Source organism: Odocoileus virginianus, chromosome 12 (genome assembly GCF_023699985.2).
Source record: "Odocoileus virginianus isolate 20LAN1187 ecotype Illinois chromosome 12, Ovbor_1.2, whole genome shotgun sequence".
Taxonomy (NCBI): Eukaryota; Metazoa; Chordata; class Mammalia; order Artiodactyla; family Cervidae; genus Odocoileus; species Odocoileus virginianus.
Window position 1 is genome coordinate 10026294 of NC_069685.1, and position 18611 is coordinate 10044904.

Consider the following 18611-nt stretch of genomic DNA (forward strand, 5'->3'; position numbering starts at 1 on the left):
TGTCTTGACTTCTGACACCATAGATTATTTTGTCTGTTTTGAATTTCACACAAATGGTATCATACAGTATGAAGTCTCATGCTTGCTTCCTTATTTCAACACGCCTGTGTTCTTGTGTGTGGTTTGTTGATTCTCATTTCTGCGGAGTATGCCTGTCGTATGAATACACCACAATGCATTCCTCCATTTTGCTGTTGGTGGATGTTTAGGTCATATCCAGTTTGGGGAGTATTGTGTTTATAGCACAGCTATAAACATTCTTAAACATTCTTTTGGTGGTTGTGTGTATGAATTTCCCTTGGCCATGTTTCTGGAAGTGCAAATGTCATACACCTTGAGGTTCCCATATTAAGAGTGAATCTAGAATAGTCATGTTCAGCCTGAATAGGAACTATGAAACGCTTCCAAAGGGGTCTTTTTAATTTTATATTCCTACCAGTAGTATACAAGCCTGTATACTTTTCAATACTTGATATGGACTGTTTATTTTCCCCATTCTGTTGGTTGTGTAGCATGGCTTTAACTTCATTTCCCTCATGACTGACTTTTCATATTGGCTATTTGTTCTTTTGTGAAGTGTCCGAGTCTTTTGCCCATTTTTGGATTTCTTTTATTGTGGGCATTAAAAAATATATTTTGGATATTTGTCCTTTGTTGAGTAGATGTATTACAAATGTCCTTTACTCAGTGGCTTGCCTTTAACATTCTTCCTGGATATCTTTTGATGAGGGGAATTCTTAATTTTAATGTACACCTATTATTTGTTTTCATTTATAGTTAGTGATTGTGTATGTCAATGTGTTTAAGAAACCTTTGTCTATGATATTTTATTGCATTTTTGTGCTTATTTTTGCTGGATTCAGTATTAGACAGTGTTACTTGATTCTTTAAAAAAAAAAAAGAAAAAAACCAACCCATCTTTTTCCCTTTCCTCTCTCATTCCCCTTCTCACCAGGGTGGGTGTTAAGGACGTTGCTGGAATCTGTTTGCCAACTAATGTGAAATTTCAGAGCCCAGCTTATTCTTCTGTAGATGGAGAAGAAACAATTGAACCTTATACAACCGAGAAGATGAGTCGAGTTCCTGGAGGATATTTGGCTTTGACAGAGTGCTTTGAAATTATGACAGTAGATTTCAACAATCTTCAGGTAAAAACAAAAATTTAGTTACTGGTTTTAAATGTTAAATTTCACGCATTGTTTAAAATAGTTAATACATAGGACAGTCTTATGAATATGCATGGGATTCCACTTACTGTGTGTAAGGAAAATGATTATTTGCTTTACTTTTATTTTTTTAAGTTTTATAAACTTTTTATTTGAAAACATTTATTTAATTTTCATTTATTTTTATTAGTTGGAGGCTAATTACTTTACTTTTAAATACAGAGGAAAAAAATCCCAAAGGTTTTGGGACTGTGCAATGTACCTGGTGCTTTCACATGTATTCTTAGGTGGCTCGCTTATATATTTATTTTTGGTTGTACTGGGTCTTCGTTGCTGCACCTGGACTTTTTCTAGTTGTGGCGAGTGAAGGCTACTCTTGGTTGCAGAGCATGGCTTCTCATCTCAGTGTCCTCTCTTGGTGCAGAGCACAGGCCCTAGGACTTGCGGGCTTCAGCAGTTGCCGCGTGAGAGCTTAGTTGTCCCGAGGCATGTGGGATCTTCCCAGACCAGGGATCAAACCCGTTTTCCCTGCGTTGGCAGGCGGATTCTTACCCACTGTAACATCAAGGAAGTCCTGAGGTTGCTGTTAAAACAGCACTGCAATACAGTTACAGTTATCCTTGTGCTATTACGTTAATCCCTCCCCAACCCCCGATATGAATGCAAGGGCAGGAATTATAACCTAGGTCTTCCAGCTTTTCTCTGTCTTTCATTTCAGTTGAACAGTTTTCCTTGACATGAAACATAACTCAGATCTCTAGGTTGTCTGGGTGTTAGGGTGACCAGCCGTCTTGGCTTGTGCAGGACTGAGAGGTTCCTGAGAAACAGTCTTGGGCAAACCAGGAAGCTGGCATCATCCTAATGTATCTGTGTGTGTGTGGGCCTGCACTGAGCAGAGAAGGAGCCCAAGGAGTTTGAGAAAGCTACACCGAGTCCTTCTCTGATGGTCTCTAAGTAAGGCTAAATGTTTAAGTATATTAACCTTAAGTACGTTAAGATTTTGAGATGAAACTTGCCAGGGGACAGAAGACGTTGTGAGTGTCATTTTCACCTAAGATCTTTATAATTTAATAAAAGCTTTCCCCTATCAGTTGTTAATAGGTTTTTCGTTTTGTTTTGCGGTGATATGGAACTAAATTAATACTTGGGCATTGCTGAGGCTGAGCTTTGCCAGCGTCTGTCTTCTGATACAGCAGTGTCGCAATTTTTTTTGTTCTTTTAAGTCCTCATCCCTGCATGACTGCACACGCCCTTCCTCGGTCCTTCCCCCTTCCCCCACCCCTCCTCAGTCTCCAGACACAAACCCAGGTTAACATCTGTGCTTCAAGGTGAGTGAAAGTCACTCAGTCATGTCTGACTCTCTGCGACCCCATGGACTACACAGTCCATGGACTTCTCTGCTGGAGTGGGTAGCCGTTCCCTTCTCCAGGGGATCTTCCCAACCCAGGGATCGAACCCAGGTCTCCCGCATTGCAGGTGGATTCTTTACCAGCTGAGCCACAGGGGAAGCACAAGAATACTGGAGTGGGTAGCCTGTCCCTTCTCCGGTGGAACTTTCCAACCCAGGAATTGACCTCTCCCCAACCGGGGTCTCCTGCACTGCAGGCGGATTCTTTACTAAGTGATAGTCCATAAATTGTTAAGTTCCAATGATCTGAGTTCTGTTGATTTACCAGAGTGGCTCACAAAATCAGGGAAGCATGTTACTTATTAGGCTCTTAAACATTACTTATTACTCGTTTTACTTATTAGGCTTATTAGACAGGGATGTTACTTGGGGACAGTCACATGAGGAGATGCTTAGGGATAGGGGTGAGCAAAGGCGAGCAGGGCTCCCGTGCCATCTCCAAGAGCATCCTGCTCCCCGAATCTCCACGTGTTCACCAACAGTGTTTCAATATTTTAATGTTTCTTCTCTGCAACAGTCCCCCAAAAAACACCTTATTAAGACCTTAAATTTGAAAGTAATATCTGCCTGTTTAACATTTTCAAGTAATACATTAAAAAGGAAGAAGAAAAAGTATGTATCTTCCTTTTTATTTTTTATTTATTTATTTATTTTTTATTAGTTGGAGGCTAATTACTTTACATCATTGCAGTGGTTTTTGTCATACATTGAAATGAATTAGCCATGGATTTACATGTATTCCCCATCCCGGTCCCCCCTCCCACCTTGTATCTTCCTTTTTAAAATCTAGGTCCTTCTTTCCCCGGGTCACCAGCTTGAAATAGTCTTTTCAGACTTGCTTTTCTAATCTGCACACACACACACACACATACACACACGAATGCACACACACATTTTTTAGAATAGAATAATCCCTCTTGCTTCACCACTTGCTACCTTCATTCAACAGTATGTCATGGACTTTTTCTACATCAGTAATATGTATCTGCCTCATTGTAATGACTCGCGGTATTCCCTACCATATACTGTATATCACATCTTCCCATTCAGTATGCTTAGATGGTTATAGGTATGCTGTGATTTTGATCCCCTAAGGGTTCTGGGCAGGGCTGAGAACTTATAGAAATGGGAAGTGATATGATACTGGGGCATGCATGTATTAAATGTCTAAAATCCTCTTATTCCTTTTACATTTTTGTCAGGAATTAAAAAGCCTTGCAACTAACAAACCTGATAAGATTGGTATCCCTGTCACTAAAGAAGGCATACTTGATGCTATTGTGGTTTGGTTTGTACTGCACCTTGATGACGAGCACAGTTTATCCACAAGTCCTAGTGAGGAAACGTGCTGGGAACAGGCTGTCTACCCTGTTCATGATCTTGCAGGTATATCTTGTCTAATTTTTTGTTGTTTTTCTTTTAAAAAAAAATAATGTTGTCTTAATCCTCTAAGCATTTGAGTCCGTGTCAGAAAATTGAATGTGAAGTTTCCAGTCAAGGGAGACTGGTTAAATCTTTCAGAATTTGCTGTTTCTTTGTTTTTTAAAAGTAGTTTTAAGTGATATGTATGGTTAAGAAGAGAGACTTAAATCGACCTGTACACACTGCTGCACTTAAACTAGATAACCAACAAGGGTCCACTGTAGTGCACAGGGAACGCTGCCGAACACTCTGTAATAACCTAAATGGGAAAAGAATTTGAAAAAGAATAGATACGTGTATATGTACCACTGCTATACACCTGGAACTAACACAACATTGTTAATCAACTACACTCCAATATTAAAAAAAAAAGGTGAAAACACAAATCTGCTTCATACCACTCAAAACTATTTATCATTAAATCATTGCCTCAGCTCTATTACTCTTGTTATGAGTAGATGAGAGAAATGCTAGTCCATTTTTTGGGAACACAGTGGAGAAATATTACTTAAAGAGCAAAAATTTTTATTGCTCACAGAATCTGACGGCATCTGTGGAGCCCCAGGCCCTAAAAATATGCACACTCATATAAGTACAGAATCTTGCAGTTTAGAGTTCATGAATCCATGAACTTACCTAGGGAAGTCCTATGTTAAAGATACTTTTTATTTACTTACTTTGTAAAAATATATTTTTTTATCATGTGGGATCTCTTAGTTGTGGCATTTGGGATCTAGTTCGCTGAACAGGGATCAAACCTGGGCCCCCTGAATTGGGAGCGTGGAGTCTTAGCCACTGGACCACTAGGGAAAGTCCCAAAGATAACTTTTTATAAAGAAAGTTTTTACTAGTAATTTGATGTGGTTCAATATAGTTTACAGCAGTTGTATTACATAGAAAAATTCTACTGTTTTATAACTGGAAGGTAATATTTACTTCTGTATAGTCTGTCCATCATCAAGGATCTAATTTGGCAAGGCCGTTAAGTCATGGAATCAGTATAGTATTGTGGCAGAGTATGGTTCTAGACTCAGTCAGATAAATTTGAAATCAAATCTTTGCTAATACTCCTTTGCTGGTCTTGCTGGTTATTTCTTAGAGCTTTTGTTATGTGATTTATAAAAATGGAAGGGTGCTGGAAATTCCCTGGTGGTCCAGGGGTTAGGACTCCCAGCTTTTGTCGTGGGGGCGCCGGTTTCAATCCCTGGCCAGGGAACTAGGATCCTGTGAGCTGTGTTGCGGTTGTGCTAAGAAAGAAAAAGAAAAGTGAGGGGGTGACAATGCTGTCTACTTTGCAGGATTGTTGTAGGAGTTATTAGACATACCGAATGTAAAATGCCTACCATAGTGACTAGCACTGAATAAGTAACATTTTAAAATTTTGTTTGTTTATTCTAACTCTCAGTAACTTAGATGGTATTTTTAAAAAAATCCTTAGGGAAAGGATATTTTAAACGTGTAAACACAAGAATAGCAACTTGTATTTTCAGCGGGGCTCTATGGCTGATAAGAAAGTGCAGTTATGTTTACACTTTATAAAGTTTTACCACGTGTGAAAGCTCATGGACAATAGTCTTTTTATTATTGTTACTTTGATTTAGTTATTTTTGGTTGCACTGGGTTCTTATTGCTGGTTGTGATGAGAGGGGCTCCTCTTTTTCTGCAGTGCGCAGGCTTCTCTTTGAGTGGCTGCTTTTGTGGCGGAGCGCAGGCTGTAGACTCACGGGCTTCAGTAGTGGTGGACTTTAGAGCCGGCGGCTTGTGAAATCTTCCCGGTTCAGGGATCGGACCTGTGTCCCCTGCATGGGAGGGCAGATTCCTAACCACTGTACCACCAGGGAAGTCCACGATGTAGTTTTTATTGTAGGACTTAGTCCTTCCTTACCTTTTCAGATTTCTAAACATTTAAGAATATCTAAATACTTAGAGTTAAGAAATATTACTGATAAGGTGCTATTGAATGCTGCCTTGTTTTTTCAGAAATTTGTCTTAGAGAAAAGAATGTCCCTTTAAGCTAAAGTGAGGTTTGGTATTGATTTCTGAATTTCATCTATCTTTGTTATTGCTGGCTTCGTTAACAAAGAAGATTGGGAGTCTCCTATAGTCCTTCCCCCACCCTCTATTACGGGGTCATTGATGATATGTATTGATTACAGTAAAAGCACTATAATGCTGTTAGTTAGGGTTGAATAATGAGCTGTTGAATCTATTATGCTGTAAGTTAATTGGCTCTTTAGGCATCAATTTTACCTTATGTAAAGCTGAAGGCATTTCCCTAGTTTTTTTTAAAGACAGATTAATTCACTTAATTGTAATTAAGTCCATAAATGTAGTCTTTCCTGTAGTTGTTTAAAACATGGGGGGAGGACCGAGGTGTTTGTGTGATCCTTGGGCTTATAAACACTCATATTCATCGATTACATTTTTTTTTCCCTTTCTTCCTGTTTTACAAAGACTACTGGATAAAGCCTGGGGACCAGGTGATGATGGAAGTGTCTTGTCAAGATTGTTACTTAAGAATCCAGAGTATCAATGTCTTCCATTCAGAACATGAGATGGAGGTCGGGAAAAGTTTTACCAGGAATAAAGACTTGCTGTCTTTCGGAAATGAGGCTGAACTCTGCAGTGCTCTGGCCAATCTTCAGACCAGTAAGCCAGATGTTGTGGAGCAGACCTGTGTATTGGAATCTACAGAAATCGCTTTGCTTAATAACATCCCATACCACGAAGGCTTTAAAATGGCAATGAAGAAAGTGTTGTCTTCATTGACTCTGGAGAAACTGGGTCAGGCCATGGATACTCAGTGTCAGAATAACGAGATGAGCTGTGAAAGTGGACCGAGTAATGCTGACCGGAGCATCCCTGAGCCTTTGTATGTGTTAGATGTGTCTGAGGGCTTCTCTGTTCTGCCTGTGATTGCTGGCACTCTTGGGCAGGTTAAACCTTACAGTTCTGTGGAGAAAGACCAGCATCGTGTCACTCTGGACCTCATATGTGAAGCCAATCACTTTCCTAAAGACACACTTGAGTTTTGGTTGAGACACGTGGAAGATGAGTCTGCTGTGTTGCAAAGGCCAAAATCAGACAAATTGTGGAGTATAATTATATTGGATGTCATTGAGCCATCTGGACTCATTCAGCAGGAAATAATGGAAAAGGCTGCAATATCCAGGTAAAACACAAAAATACAATCTTTGGATTATTTGAGCTCAGATTTCATGTAAACTCTCTTAGTTCCTTAATAGCGTAACTGCACGAATGAGTCATGATCATTGTGTGTTCCTCAAGCTTTGCTTTTCAGGACCTGTGACTTCGTGTCTTTCTTTTTCTGTACATGTTATTATTGAGTTCCCCCCCCCCCAAAGGAATCCCCCCTGAATTTATAGGTTTTAACTTTTGTGGCTCCTATACGAACAGTATAGGAGCACTGGTGAGAATGCATACCAAATTGTGGCAGCAGAAGGCAGATTGTCAGGAAAAAAGCATTTGCTTATATAGTTAACTATATTTTAGGTTTCATATGCATTTTCTTTTGTTAACTGCACTTACCTTTTCATATGAGGTAACCAGTAAAAATCACTACCATTTTGTATTGTTTAAAACAAACTTTTACATACCCTAGATTATGGGGATACAGAGGTCTGGCATGCATGCATACATACATAGAAATATATACTCATACTCTCTCTCTCTTAAAATTTTAAACAAGTGTACTTTAGATAGATTGTAGAACAAGGAGCTGAAAGGGTGTGAATCTAGTCTCAGATTTGTCCCTGAATTCCTAAAGTAGTAACATTTTCTGTAAGCCATTTAATACCTGTTGTCTTCAGTTATGAAATGAGGGGTCCTGGACTAGATGCCTTTGAAGGCATTTTAGCTCCCCAAATTTGTCACACAAATGAGGTTTGACTTATTTGGCAGAATCACTGTGGAAAGATGTACTGTTTACCTAACGGTTTATTTTTAGTTTTAATTATTTTTCTGACTTTTTTTTATTGTGGTAAAATGAACATAACATGAAATTTTTCATCTTAGCCATCTCTAAGTTCAGTAGTATTATTATAAATATTTTATTAATATTGTGCAGTCATTACTTCCAACCATTCTCATAACTCTTTTCATCTTGTAAAACTGAGACTTTATAGCCATTAAACAGTAATTCTTCATCCCACCCTCCCCGCAGCTGCTTACAACCACCATTCTACTCTGCTTCTGAGTGCGACTACTCTGCATCATATGACTGGAATCATGCAGTTTTGTGTGTGTGTGTGAGACTGTCTTATATCACTTAGCATCATGTTCTCCAGGTTCATCCATGTTGTAGTACATGTAAGAATTTCCTTCCTTGTTAAGGTGGAATAATGTTCCTTTGTATGTATTATGTTGTCACATTTTGCTTATCCACTCATTGATGGACTGATGAGTTATTTTAGTGGGAAACAACTTATATGCTGCCTACAGTTCCTTTTTGGTGTGTCTCTCGGTAGAGGGAGGGGTCCTACCAGTGGCGTGGGTGGGACAGTGTTTTGGGAGAGGTGGGAGGGGGACAGTGTGTTGCAGGATGTATGGCACCTCTGGCGACGGAACGCTAGCAGCAGGCTTCCCTGGTGGTTTGGCCAAGAAACTGCCTGCCAGTGCCGGAGACATGGGTCTAGTCCCTGGTCGGGGACGATCCCAGATGCCGCAGGGCATCTGGGCCCGTGCACCACACCTGCTGAGCCTGTGCTCCGGAGCCCGCGAGCTCGTCCTCGGCGACGAGACGCCGCTGCAGAGAGACGCCGCTGCAGAGAGACGCCGCTGCAGTGAGAGCCGCCGCAGGGAGACGCCGCCGCAGGGAGACGCCGCCGCAGGGAGACGCCGCCGCAGCGAGACGCCGCCGCAGGGAGACGCCGCCGCAGGGAGACGCCGCCGCAGCGAGACGCCGCCGCAGGGAGACGCCGCCGCAGCGAGACGCCGCCGCAGGGAGACGCCGCCGCCGCAGCGAGACGCCGCCGCAGGGAGACGACGCCGCCGCAGGGAGACGCCGCCGCAGGGAGACGCCGCCGCAGGGAGACGCCGCCGCAGCGAGACGCCGCTGCAGTGAGAGCCGCCGCAGGGAGACGCCGCCGCAGCGAGACGCCGCCGCAGGGAGACGCCGCCGCAGCGAGACGCCGCCGCAGGGAGACGCCGCCGCGGGGAGGCGCCGCCGCGGGGAGACGCCGCCGCAGTAAGAAGCCCATTTGCTGCAACTGGAGAGCAGCCCCCCGCACTCTGCAACTGGAGAGAAGCCTGTGCTGAAGACCCAGCACAGCCAAGAATAAATACATTAATTAAAAGAAAAAATGCTCATAACCCTTTGACCAGCCTGTTCGCCAGGGTTCTCCCTCTCCCCTCGGGACGCCTCCTGAGTAACAGGAGAGAACCAGTGCTCCGTTCCTCCAGCCTAATAAGCTTGTGCACGGGCTCCTTGCCAGCTCCTCTGGAGGTGCACACGGCTTCCCTTGGTCCTGGGGCCAGTGGTGTGCAGACTCTCACCCAGGCCTTTCATTATCGTCTCTAGTTACTGACAGCACAGAGGCCTCAGGACCGGTCAAAGAGGATGAAGTTCACGGTTGGGAGGTGAGACTGTTTTTAGGATAAGGATAAAAGGCATCTGTCACATCACTGAACACCAGCCCTCCCAAAGAAAGGTCAAGGAAAAAACAAGCCATTTCACAAACTATTAAGTTCCTTTGTTGTTACTGTTTTAAAATGTTCATTCTTAATTTTTTTTTTTCAGTCCCACTAGATTAAAATACAGGAGACAGTTTAAAAGCTTGGTGGACTTTTTTTGTTTTTTAATTTAAACCTGTTTTAACACACTTTTGTGTTGGATCACAAGGAAACAGTGAAGAATTTCTTCAGAATTTTTGCCATTTATGGTTAGACTTTTGAGTTGGAACAATTTTTATTTTTTTCCTTGAAGGCACAGATGGTTCAGAAACATTATTGGCTTTGCAGAGGATTCCATTGAGGAGTCTGGCAGCTGCCTTGGTGTGACAACAAAACACTCAGTGTCAGGAAAGCCAAGCAGAGCTTTAAGGAGTTACTGTTTTATCTACACATAAGTAAGACACATTCCCGTTAGTAATGGTATCACTGAGTTAAGACAGGATATATACAGGATTTGAGATTAAAACAGTGTGAACGTGGCCTTTTAAAATAATCTGCATGCTTGCTTTCGTGAGGTGTTTATCTCTGGCATGGCTTTTAGCACATGATCCAGCCTTTCTGACTTGTTGGGTATCCCCTGATGTACTTTTTACTTTGTTTAGCCTGATTTTCTGGTTACTCCCTAAGCGATTTAACTGTATTACCCTCCCTCCTGTTCTGTCTCCTGTAGATCTTATGGCTAGAAGGCTGGCTGTTACTAACCTGTGTGCTTTTTATTTACTGATTTCACAGAACAGTACCCTCTCGTGGCTGTATAGGGGTGGAGGGGATTAGTCAAGCATCGTGCAGCCTGTGGCTCAGTATCTCATTGAAGACTTTGTGATCTTAAGAAAAGTTAGATCTGGTTTCATTTAAATGGATTACAATTAGATAACTTCAGTTCAGAAAATTTAGTACCTTGAGTTGTCAGGATTAAACTTGATCCACTTGAGGGAAATGGGTAAGTTTTTTCAATTCTTTAGGGAGATATTAAAATTGTATATGATTTGGTAAAGGCATGGATTGGAATTTTGTTAAGAGCTGTGTGATTGTGAGCTGTGTGGTTTTGTTGAGGTATGTGGTTTTACTAATTGTGTGGAGATTCAGTTTCTACTAAACTTTACCCAAAATGCTAAAAGAGTTGGTAGGACAGGAATAATGAAAATGAGTAAAGCATTGGGGTCAGTGGGGTCCACTTTTAGGCTAATTTATGTAAGAACTTATCACAACTTAAATGATCATGTACTTCGTGCAGACAGATCTTCCTGACTTCTGATGGAGGCTTGTCTCAGTCAGTCTGAGGCCATGACACTCAGGATTCATCTCTTTGCTGTTTCTTTGCTCATGAAATGACCTGGTTATGATTTGGCTCCCTGTCAGCTAGTCTTTAGGGCAAGCTGTTAATGAGAGCAGCCTGTTTAACTTTTGTAAACTTCTGTCAGCTTTTTACTTTGAAAAATGTCAACCTTAAGAAAAACTGCAAGAAGAGGAACAGCACACACAAGACTGCTTTCTCTGCTGAACCACGATGGTGGTTGGCCTCCTGACCTTCCCCCTTCACTTGAAGAGCTCAGCACGTGTCTCCTTAGAACAGGGGCTGTCCCCTACATATCGCAGTAAGGTGATCACACTCAGGAAGCTTAACAGTGATCAAATAGTGTTATTTAACGGATAGTCTGTGTTAAAATTTCCCCTGCTTATCCCAGTAATACTCTTCATTGCTTTTTTTCCTCCCCAGTCGAGTTCTAATCAAGCAGTCTGTATTACATTTAGTTGCCATGTCTTGTGACTGTTATTCAGTTGATATTCTGGTTTTAGATAATTTTAAATGGTTGAGATAATCAGTTTAGTAAAAACAGAATTAATATTAAAATAATTTGAAACTAAGAGCCGAAGTGCCAAAGAGGTTTTGAGGAATGTGATGTTTTATAGTTTGTCAAGATTTTAATGATCTTTTCAGGAAAACTGCATAGCATACAATTTTAGAAATGTATAGGAACTAATTTTTTAGGTATGCACAAACGTATGTATTGGTCAAAAACTTTGTCCTGTATTTTTATAAATAGATCCTTACTGACTAGAAATATTTAATAGTAAAAGCTTACTATGAAAGGTATATATGATAGTATGAAGTCCAGCTGTCTGTAGTAGCAGCCTGTCTAGAAGTTCAAGTGGAAACTGATTTGGAATGTTCAGTAAGGATGAGGGATTTAACATTTGATTTCAAATGTGGCAAATGATTAAAGTACCTTAATGTATCCTCCACGCCTCTTTCATTGGATGGCAGCAGTGACCCTGCCCCCCGACCCCGCCCCGCCCCGCTCTCCCACTGTATATGTGGGCGTGGGAGCTGCCTTGGCCTGAGCGCCTCATATTTCAGATGGGAACTTCTCCCATAGGCATAGCTTCCAAGCTCTAGCAATAGAACATGTGGTTACAAGTTACCCCACACTCGGGAAGCCCAGAGGTGGTGTACCTTTCCAGTGGGCGTTTATAGTTTATAGTTTTCCTAGTCCAGGTGCATGTACCCATTAAGAAACATTTTAAAACTTTTTTTTTTAATCATAAGCAGTGTTGTTGATAACTCAGCTGACATTCCACCTTTATAGAATTTCCAGGGAAACAGAAAGTGAATCCAAGATAATTGTAGGAAGAGAAGTTGTTTTGTTAGCCCTTTATTCATACATTTTACTCCAGAGTATTTGGATTTTTAATCACTTTTTTTTTCTTTCAGTGTTTAACTTTTTATTCTGAAATAATTTCAAGCTTACAGAGAAGTTAGAGAATAGTACAAAAAACCACACATGAACCTTACATCCAGGTTCACAGATTGTTACTGTATTGCCACATATGCTTTATTATCTCTGAACACTTAAAGTTTCAGATACCATATTCCTGTACCCCTAAATACTGCAGTGTGTATTTTGTAAGAAAAAGGACATTTTATATAATCATCACACACTTATCAAAATGAGGAAATCTATATGGACATAGTACTGATATCTAAGGGAAACAAAGTCTTACTCGGATATTTCACCACTTGTGGTAGTAATGCCCTTCATAGGTCCAGAATTCAATCCAGGGTCACACATTGCATTTAGTTTTAGTCTCCTTTATTCTGCAACAGTTCCTCAGCCTTTCGTGACATTCACAGTTTCGAAAAGTGGAGGCCTTTTATTTTGTAGAATGTTCCTCATGTTTCTTACTAGAGTCAAGAGTATTCATTTGAGAGAGGAATACCACAGAAGTTTGGTCACATTAGGAGGCACATATGTTGCTTTATCCTAGATCTGTGGATGTGAATTTAGATGAGTTGGTTTAAGTTGTATCCATCAGGTTTTTCCACTCAAGTTGCTCTTTTCCCTTTGTAATAAATAAGTCATTTATGGGGGTGAAACTTTGAGACTCTTAAATATCCTTGTCCTAATTAAACTTTCAGCCTCTAGTTTTAATAGCCACTGATGACTCTTCCCGAACCTGAAAACTTGCACTCGTCCAGCTCACTGGTTACTTTTCAGGGGGTTTACCAGTCTGCCACTGTGAACTACCAGCCAGCTACCAGTCTAAAGACCATTACACTGTAAACTGTCTTAGATCCCCAATGATTTAGTTACTGATATTTATAAAATATAGGGAATCAAGATGCTTTTTAAAGCATTTGTCCTTCCTCCAGGTGTTTGCTACAGTCTGGAGGCAAGATCTTTCCCCAGTATGTGCTGATGTTTGGGTTGCTCGTGGAATCACAGACACTGATGGAGGAGAATGCTGTCCAGGGGGCAGAACGAACTCTTGGCTTCAATATAGCGCCCTTCATTAACCAGTTTCAGGTAAGTGTTTAGAAGAGCAGTGCAGCCGGGTAGCCGTCACCCAGTCTACCCTCTCTCTGTAGGTTTGCAGTCACTGTTTAACTGGATTGCTCTGGCACTCAGTTTTCTAGAGCCAAGGAACTTACTAGTGGTAAAAATCAAACCTTAGGGTTAGTATAGCCAAGAATTCTGTTGTTCCTGACAGAAGTCTATGACTCTTGTTCTGAACCGCTATTGTAAATGAAAAATAGGGTACCAGGTTTAGTCTTATGAAAAATTATGATCTTTGTCTGAAAAAGCAGCCACCAGGAGACCTCTGTTCTCAACATGAGCTCTTAATCACACTTTTGAGGCTGGCAGGGGAAGGCAGGAGCAGCTTATGTTTGGGCATTCAGACCGCAGGGAGCAAGAGTGTAGGAACTCAAGGAAAAGGGGTTACTTACTGTTTGGAAAACAAGGATATAGTGCTGGCAAAAGTACCAGCAGCAAAGTAGAATTGGTCAGTTGTAATTGTGGAATGGATGGAATGTCTAGGGAAGAGGTTTGGGCTGGGAAAGAGGTGGAATCTGCTGAGTAAGCCAGAACAGCATTTTGGGAAGTGGGGTGTTGAGTACTAAATTAAAGGAGTGATATCTAAAGCCTATAGGTGGTAGTAAGCTCTTGAATATGCATTGTTAGATCTTCCATGAACAGTATTTGCTCAAATATAAATTTTTTGAGGAAATGATTTTTTCAGAGCAGGCTAAAGTTTTGGAGTTTATTTAATCTCAGTTTTTTGGAGAGTTTAATAAAGAAAATGTACTTACCAGAAGACCTAAGTTTGTGGTCCAAAAATACCACCTTCTACTGTCTTTCTAGCTTCTCTTTGATCCTGACATTAACAGTTCTTTGATTCCATCAGAATCTACAATATTTTAATCCTGCCATCTTTTCACCCTGCCTCCCACCTCATATCCTCCTTTCCTTAACAGTTTATATTATACAGTTTTCATGTATCTTTTCCCTGCCATTTTTCTGCTGGCCTGGGGGCAGTCCCACCTCGGTTAAACCCAACTTTCTGCCTTCTCTACACCGGTACCCCTGCAGCTGAACATGCTGGCGGTGGCCTCACTTCAACATATGACCAGTCATCCCAAGAGGCTCCGTAAGCTCGCTGGGCGAGTCTGCGTTTCCTAGTCTGCTTGCTCACTTCCTGAGCTGTTGTTTTGTCCCCTCCTCCGTGGTGTGCTCAGTCACTCAGGCTTGTCCCACTCTTTGCAACCCCCGGGACTATAGCCCATCAGACTCCTCTGTCCATGGGACTTTTTTTTTTTTTCGTCCACGGGACTTTCCCAGCAAGAGTTCTGGGGTGGGGTGCCATTTCCTCCACCGGGGATCTTCCTGACCCAAGGACTGAATCTGCATCTCCTGCACTGGCAGGTGGATTCTTCACCACTGAGCCACCTGGAAGCCCCCACTTACTGTATGAATGTGTTGGTCACTCAGTCGTGTCTGACTCCGCAACCCCACGGACAGTAGTCCGCCAAGCTCCTCTGTCCTTGGAATTCTCCAGGCAAGAACTGTAGTGGGTCGCCATGCCCTTCTCCAGTCTAACGTGATGATTAGCTGACTACTACACTGACAACTGAGTGAACCAGTGAAACAAAATGAGAGGTTGTAAAAAAAAGAAAATGTTATACAGAAAACAGTAGATATTTATTCATTCAACAAATGTCTTCTCCATGTGCTCTTTTAGGTTTGGGGAATATAGTCATGAAATTAAAGAGAAGTTTCTGCCCTCATGGAGCTGGTATTCAAATTGATTGTAAACAAGAGACAGTAAACAAAGGAGTAAAAAGATTAGTATGATAGGTAATGAGAAGTGAGGTTAGAGGATAATGGAGTTGGAAGTATGGGATATTCTTCTCCAATGCATGAAAGTGAAAAGTGAAAGTGAAGCCGCTCAGTCGTGTCCGACTCTTAGCGACCCCATGGACTGCAGCCTACCAGCCTCCTCTGTCCATGGGATTTTCCAGGCAAGAGTACTGGAGTGGGCTGCCATTGCCTTCTCCTCTATTTCAAATGAGAAGGCTAAAAGTTAATAGCAAGGTTTCATTGTTACTAAGGACTTTCCTGATAGCTCAGTTGGTAAAGAATCCACCTGCAATGCAGGAGGCCCTGGTTTGATTCCTGGGCTGGGAAGATCCCCTGCAGAAGGGATAGGCTACCCACTCCAGTATTCCTGGGCTTCCCTTGTGGCTCAGCTGGTAAAGAATCCGCCTGCAGTGCAGGAGACCTGGGTTCGATTCCTGGGTTGGGAAGATCCCGTGGAGAAGGGAAAGGCTACCCACTCAGTATTCTGGCCTAGAGAATTCCATGGATTGTATACACAACTGAGTGACTTTCACTTTCTCAGTTGTTACTAAAATTGATGCAACAGATTTCATCATTGTGTTAGTTGCTCAGTCATATCCGACTATTTGTGACCCCATGGACTGTAGCCTGCCAGACTTCTCTGTCCATAGAATTTTCTAGGCAAGAATACTGGAGTGGGTTGCCATTCCCTCCTCTAGGGGATCTTGACTCAGGGATAGAACCCGGGTCTCCTGCATTATGGGCAGATTCTTTACTGTCTGAGCCACTAAGGAAGTGATTTTTTTTTTTTTTAATTATAATTTGCAAAGTTGAGAACCACTGTCTTCCAGATAATAAACAGTTTTCAAAATGAAATCTATTAATTGTTCAGTGGAATTTGGCATATTTCCTTATATAGTACAATAATTAATGCTGTGCTATTTGCTTATTAGTTCATCTTCACACATAAGCACATCCTTGTTTAACAATTTTGGGAGCTGTTTAATCTGCTTTTATCCGAGCAAAGAATCTACGGATAGTTGAAATCATAGAAAATTATTTAGCAAACCTAAAACTTGGTTTGTTCATTCTTCCTGTAAAACTGGAGTCGTGGAAGTCTTTTTTTGCTTTAAGGTTGATGTGGCAATTAAATGAGGTAGTTGATATAAAAAGCACCATATCATTGAGCTAAGTACAAAGCAAGAAACTTGGGTCACAAAAAGGACTGAATTAAAAGCAAAACTTTTATACTTTCTTTAGGTACCTATACGTGTATTTTTGGACCTGTCCTCATTGCCTTGTATACCTTTAAGCAAACCAGTGGAGCTCTTAAGACTAGACTTGATGACGCCATATTTGAACACCTCTAACAGAGAAGTAAAGGTAAAATGATCATTCTTGTCATATTCAGAACTATCTTAGATTATGTAATGCATTACATACTTAAAATAGCTTCAGCCACTTTCTTTGAATTTAAATGTTACTTTCTAAACAGTATCCAGACCCGAGTTTGGGTACATATCAGTGACTAGAATAGGTTGGTAATTAATTTGAATTGGGTTATTAAATGTATTTCTTTACAAAATTTGGATCTAAAACTGACTAAAAAGACAAAGACTTATCCAAGTCTACTCCATCTGATGGGATTCTTGCGATCTCTTAATGTTCATAGGTACGCATTTGTAAATCTGGACAAGTGACTGCCATTCCATTTTGGTATCATATGTACCTTGACGATGAGATTAGGTTAGATACTTCGAGTGAAGCCTCTCACTGGAAACAGGCTGCAGTTGTTTTAGACAATCCCATCCAAGTGGAAATGGGAGACGAACTTGTACTCAACATCCAGCACCACAAGAGCAACGTCAGCATCACCGTAAAGCAATGAAGAGCAGTTTTCTAATGAAAAAATGTGGAAGTAGAGCAGCGGGTTTCCAGTTCTTCTAGTCTGAATTAGTAGTGGGATTGTAATCATAAAATGGAGGTATATGTAAGTCCTTGAAATGGTCAAATGTTTTTTAAAAATTGACATTAATAAAGTGTATTTAAAAGGCCCTACCTAAAGAGTAGTGTTATTACAAAAATCTTGCTGCAGACTTCCTTTCTGGCAAAGGCTCTCATTAATTTTTCAAATTAGGAACTTTTTATTGCTTGGTTTTACTTATTATAATTAAAATTTTGCCAAACTTGTTAGTCTGTACTCTAAAGCTGTAAAGATAAGGAATTTTGAGTCTCCTATTCATTTTTTCGACATGTTGGCTATTTTCCTTAAATCTGAACTTTTGGTGAGGGTACCTCAAAAAGTTGGTTTCCACTGAAGATTGAGGATGTTTATGTCTACCTGTAAATTCTAAGCTTGCTTCTTGTAAATGTTGAAATACTTCTGAACCACCTTCTCAGTTTTGTGTTTTGGGAATGCAAATCTGAATAAGACTTTTAAGCTGCAGACTAACTGTAATTAAAGAGTAAAAGGACAAAAAAATCTTAGGAAGCAGCATTTTTCCTGGTCTACCTTAAGCAAAGAAAAATTTTAAAGCTGATAAATTCAGAAAGAGTTAAACCTAAACCAGTATTTTTCAAAGTTCTGATGTGAATACACAGTAAGAAAAAAATATAATTAGTCCAGACTTCACAGACCTGAAATAGGGAGATTAATAAAGATTATCATACATTGTATATACTGTGTGCTCTGTAGGTAAGCCACGCAGAAAATAAGATGTACCTTCTCTCCACACTGCCTCTTCTCCTTGCCTTTAGTAGTATACTGCCCAACTTTACTTCCAGTAGAAATGTTTCATTTATATTAGACAATAAAAACTTTGTACCTAATTACTGTGTACCTGTGTGTGTGCGTGCACTTAAATATATAAAGCACAGATTTTGAGAAATAAATACTTAACCCTTGCTATTTGCAACATACTACTCTGGCACTTTCTATATTTATTTTCAGTGTAAAATGTTAGGTGCAATGGCTTGTGATTAAGAACAAGAGGAACTCTTATCTAACCTAAGTAGTAAATTTCTCCAAGAGAGTATCTGCAAGTCTTGTGACTGTGGTCTGATAAACAGGAATACTCAGCCCAGATTTATGTTTGTTGACACCTTTAGTAGCCCTAAAGAAGAGCAGACTCTGTTTCTATCACAAGTTTCTTATTCTTCCACTCTTTCGTCCAGTTCATTCTTTTCATCTTCAGGTCCTAGATAACCTATTAGTCTGTTCACCTTGGTGCAGATAATGATTTTTTTAGACAGTAGTTGTTTTAAGATTAATAGATTAGGTCCTAGACGCTTCTCCTAGTAGGAATG

At 40.8% G+C, this 18611-nt stretch overlaps 1 protein-coding gene across 2 annotated transcripts in view; it reads left to right on the forward strand.

Annotated features, from left to right (window-relative positions):
* PRMT9 (protein arginine methyltransferase 9) overlaps window positions 1-18134 on the forward strand; it is a 31900-nt gene extending 13766 nt beyond the window's left edge. For both annotated transcript variants that reach the window (XM_020873213.2, XM_020873214.2), the window contains exons 7-12: window positions 956-1148; window positions 3777-3960; window positions 6451-7168; window positions 13340-13493; window positions 16566-16688; window positions 16978-18134. In XM_020873213.2, the coding sequence (XP_020728872.2) occupies window positions 956-1148; window positions 3777-3960; window positions 6451-7168; window positions 13340-13493; window positions 16566-16688; window positions 16978-17193 (1588 nt within the window). In that variant the 3' untranslated portion in view covers window positions 17194-18134. The remainder of the gene's footprint in view (window positions 1-955; window positions 1149-3776; window positions 3961-6450; window positions 7169-13339; window positions 13494-16565; window positions 16689-16977) is intronic.
* Window positions 18135-18611: the final 477 nt, after the last annotated feature.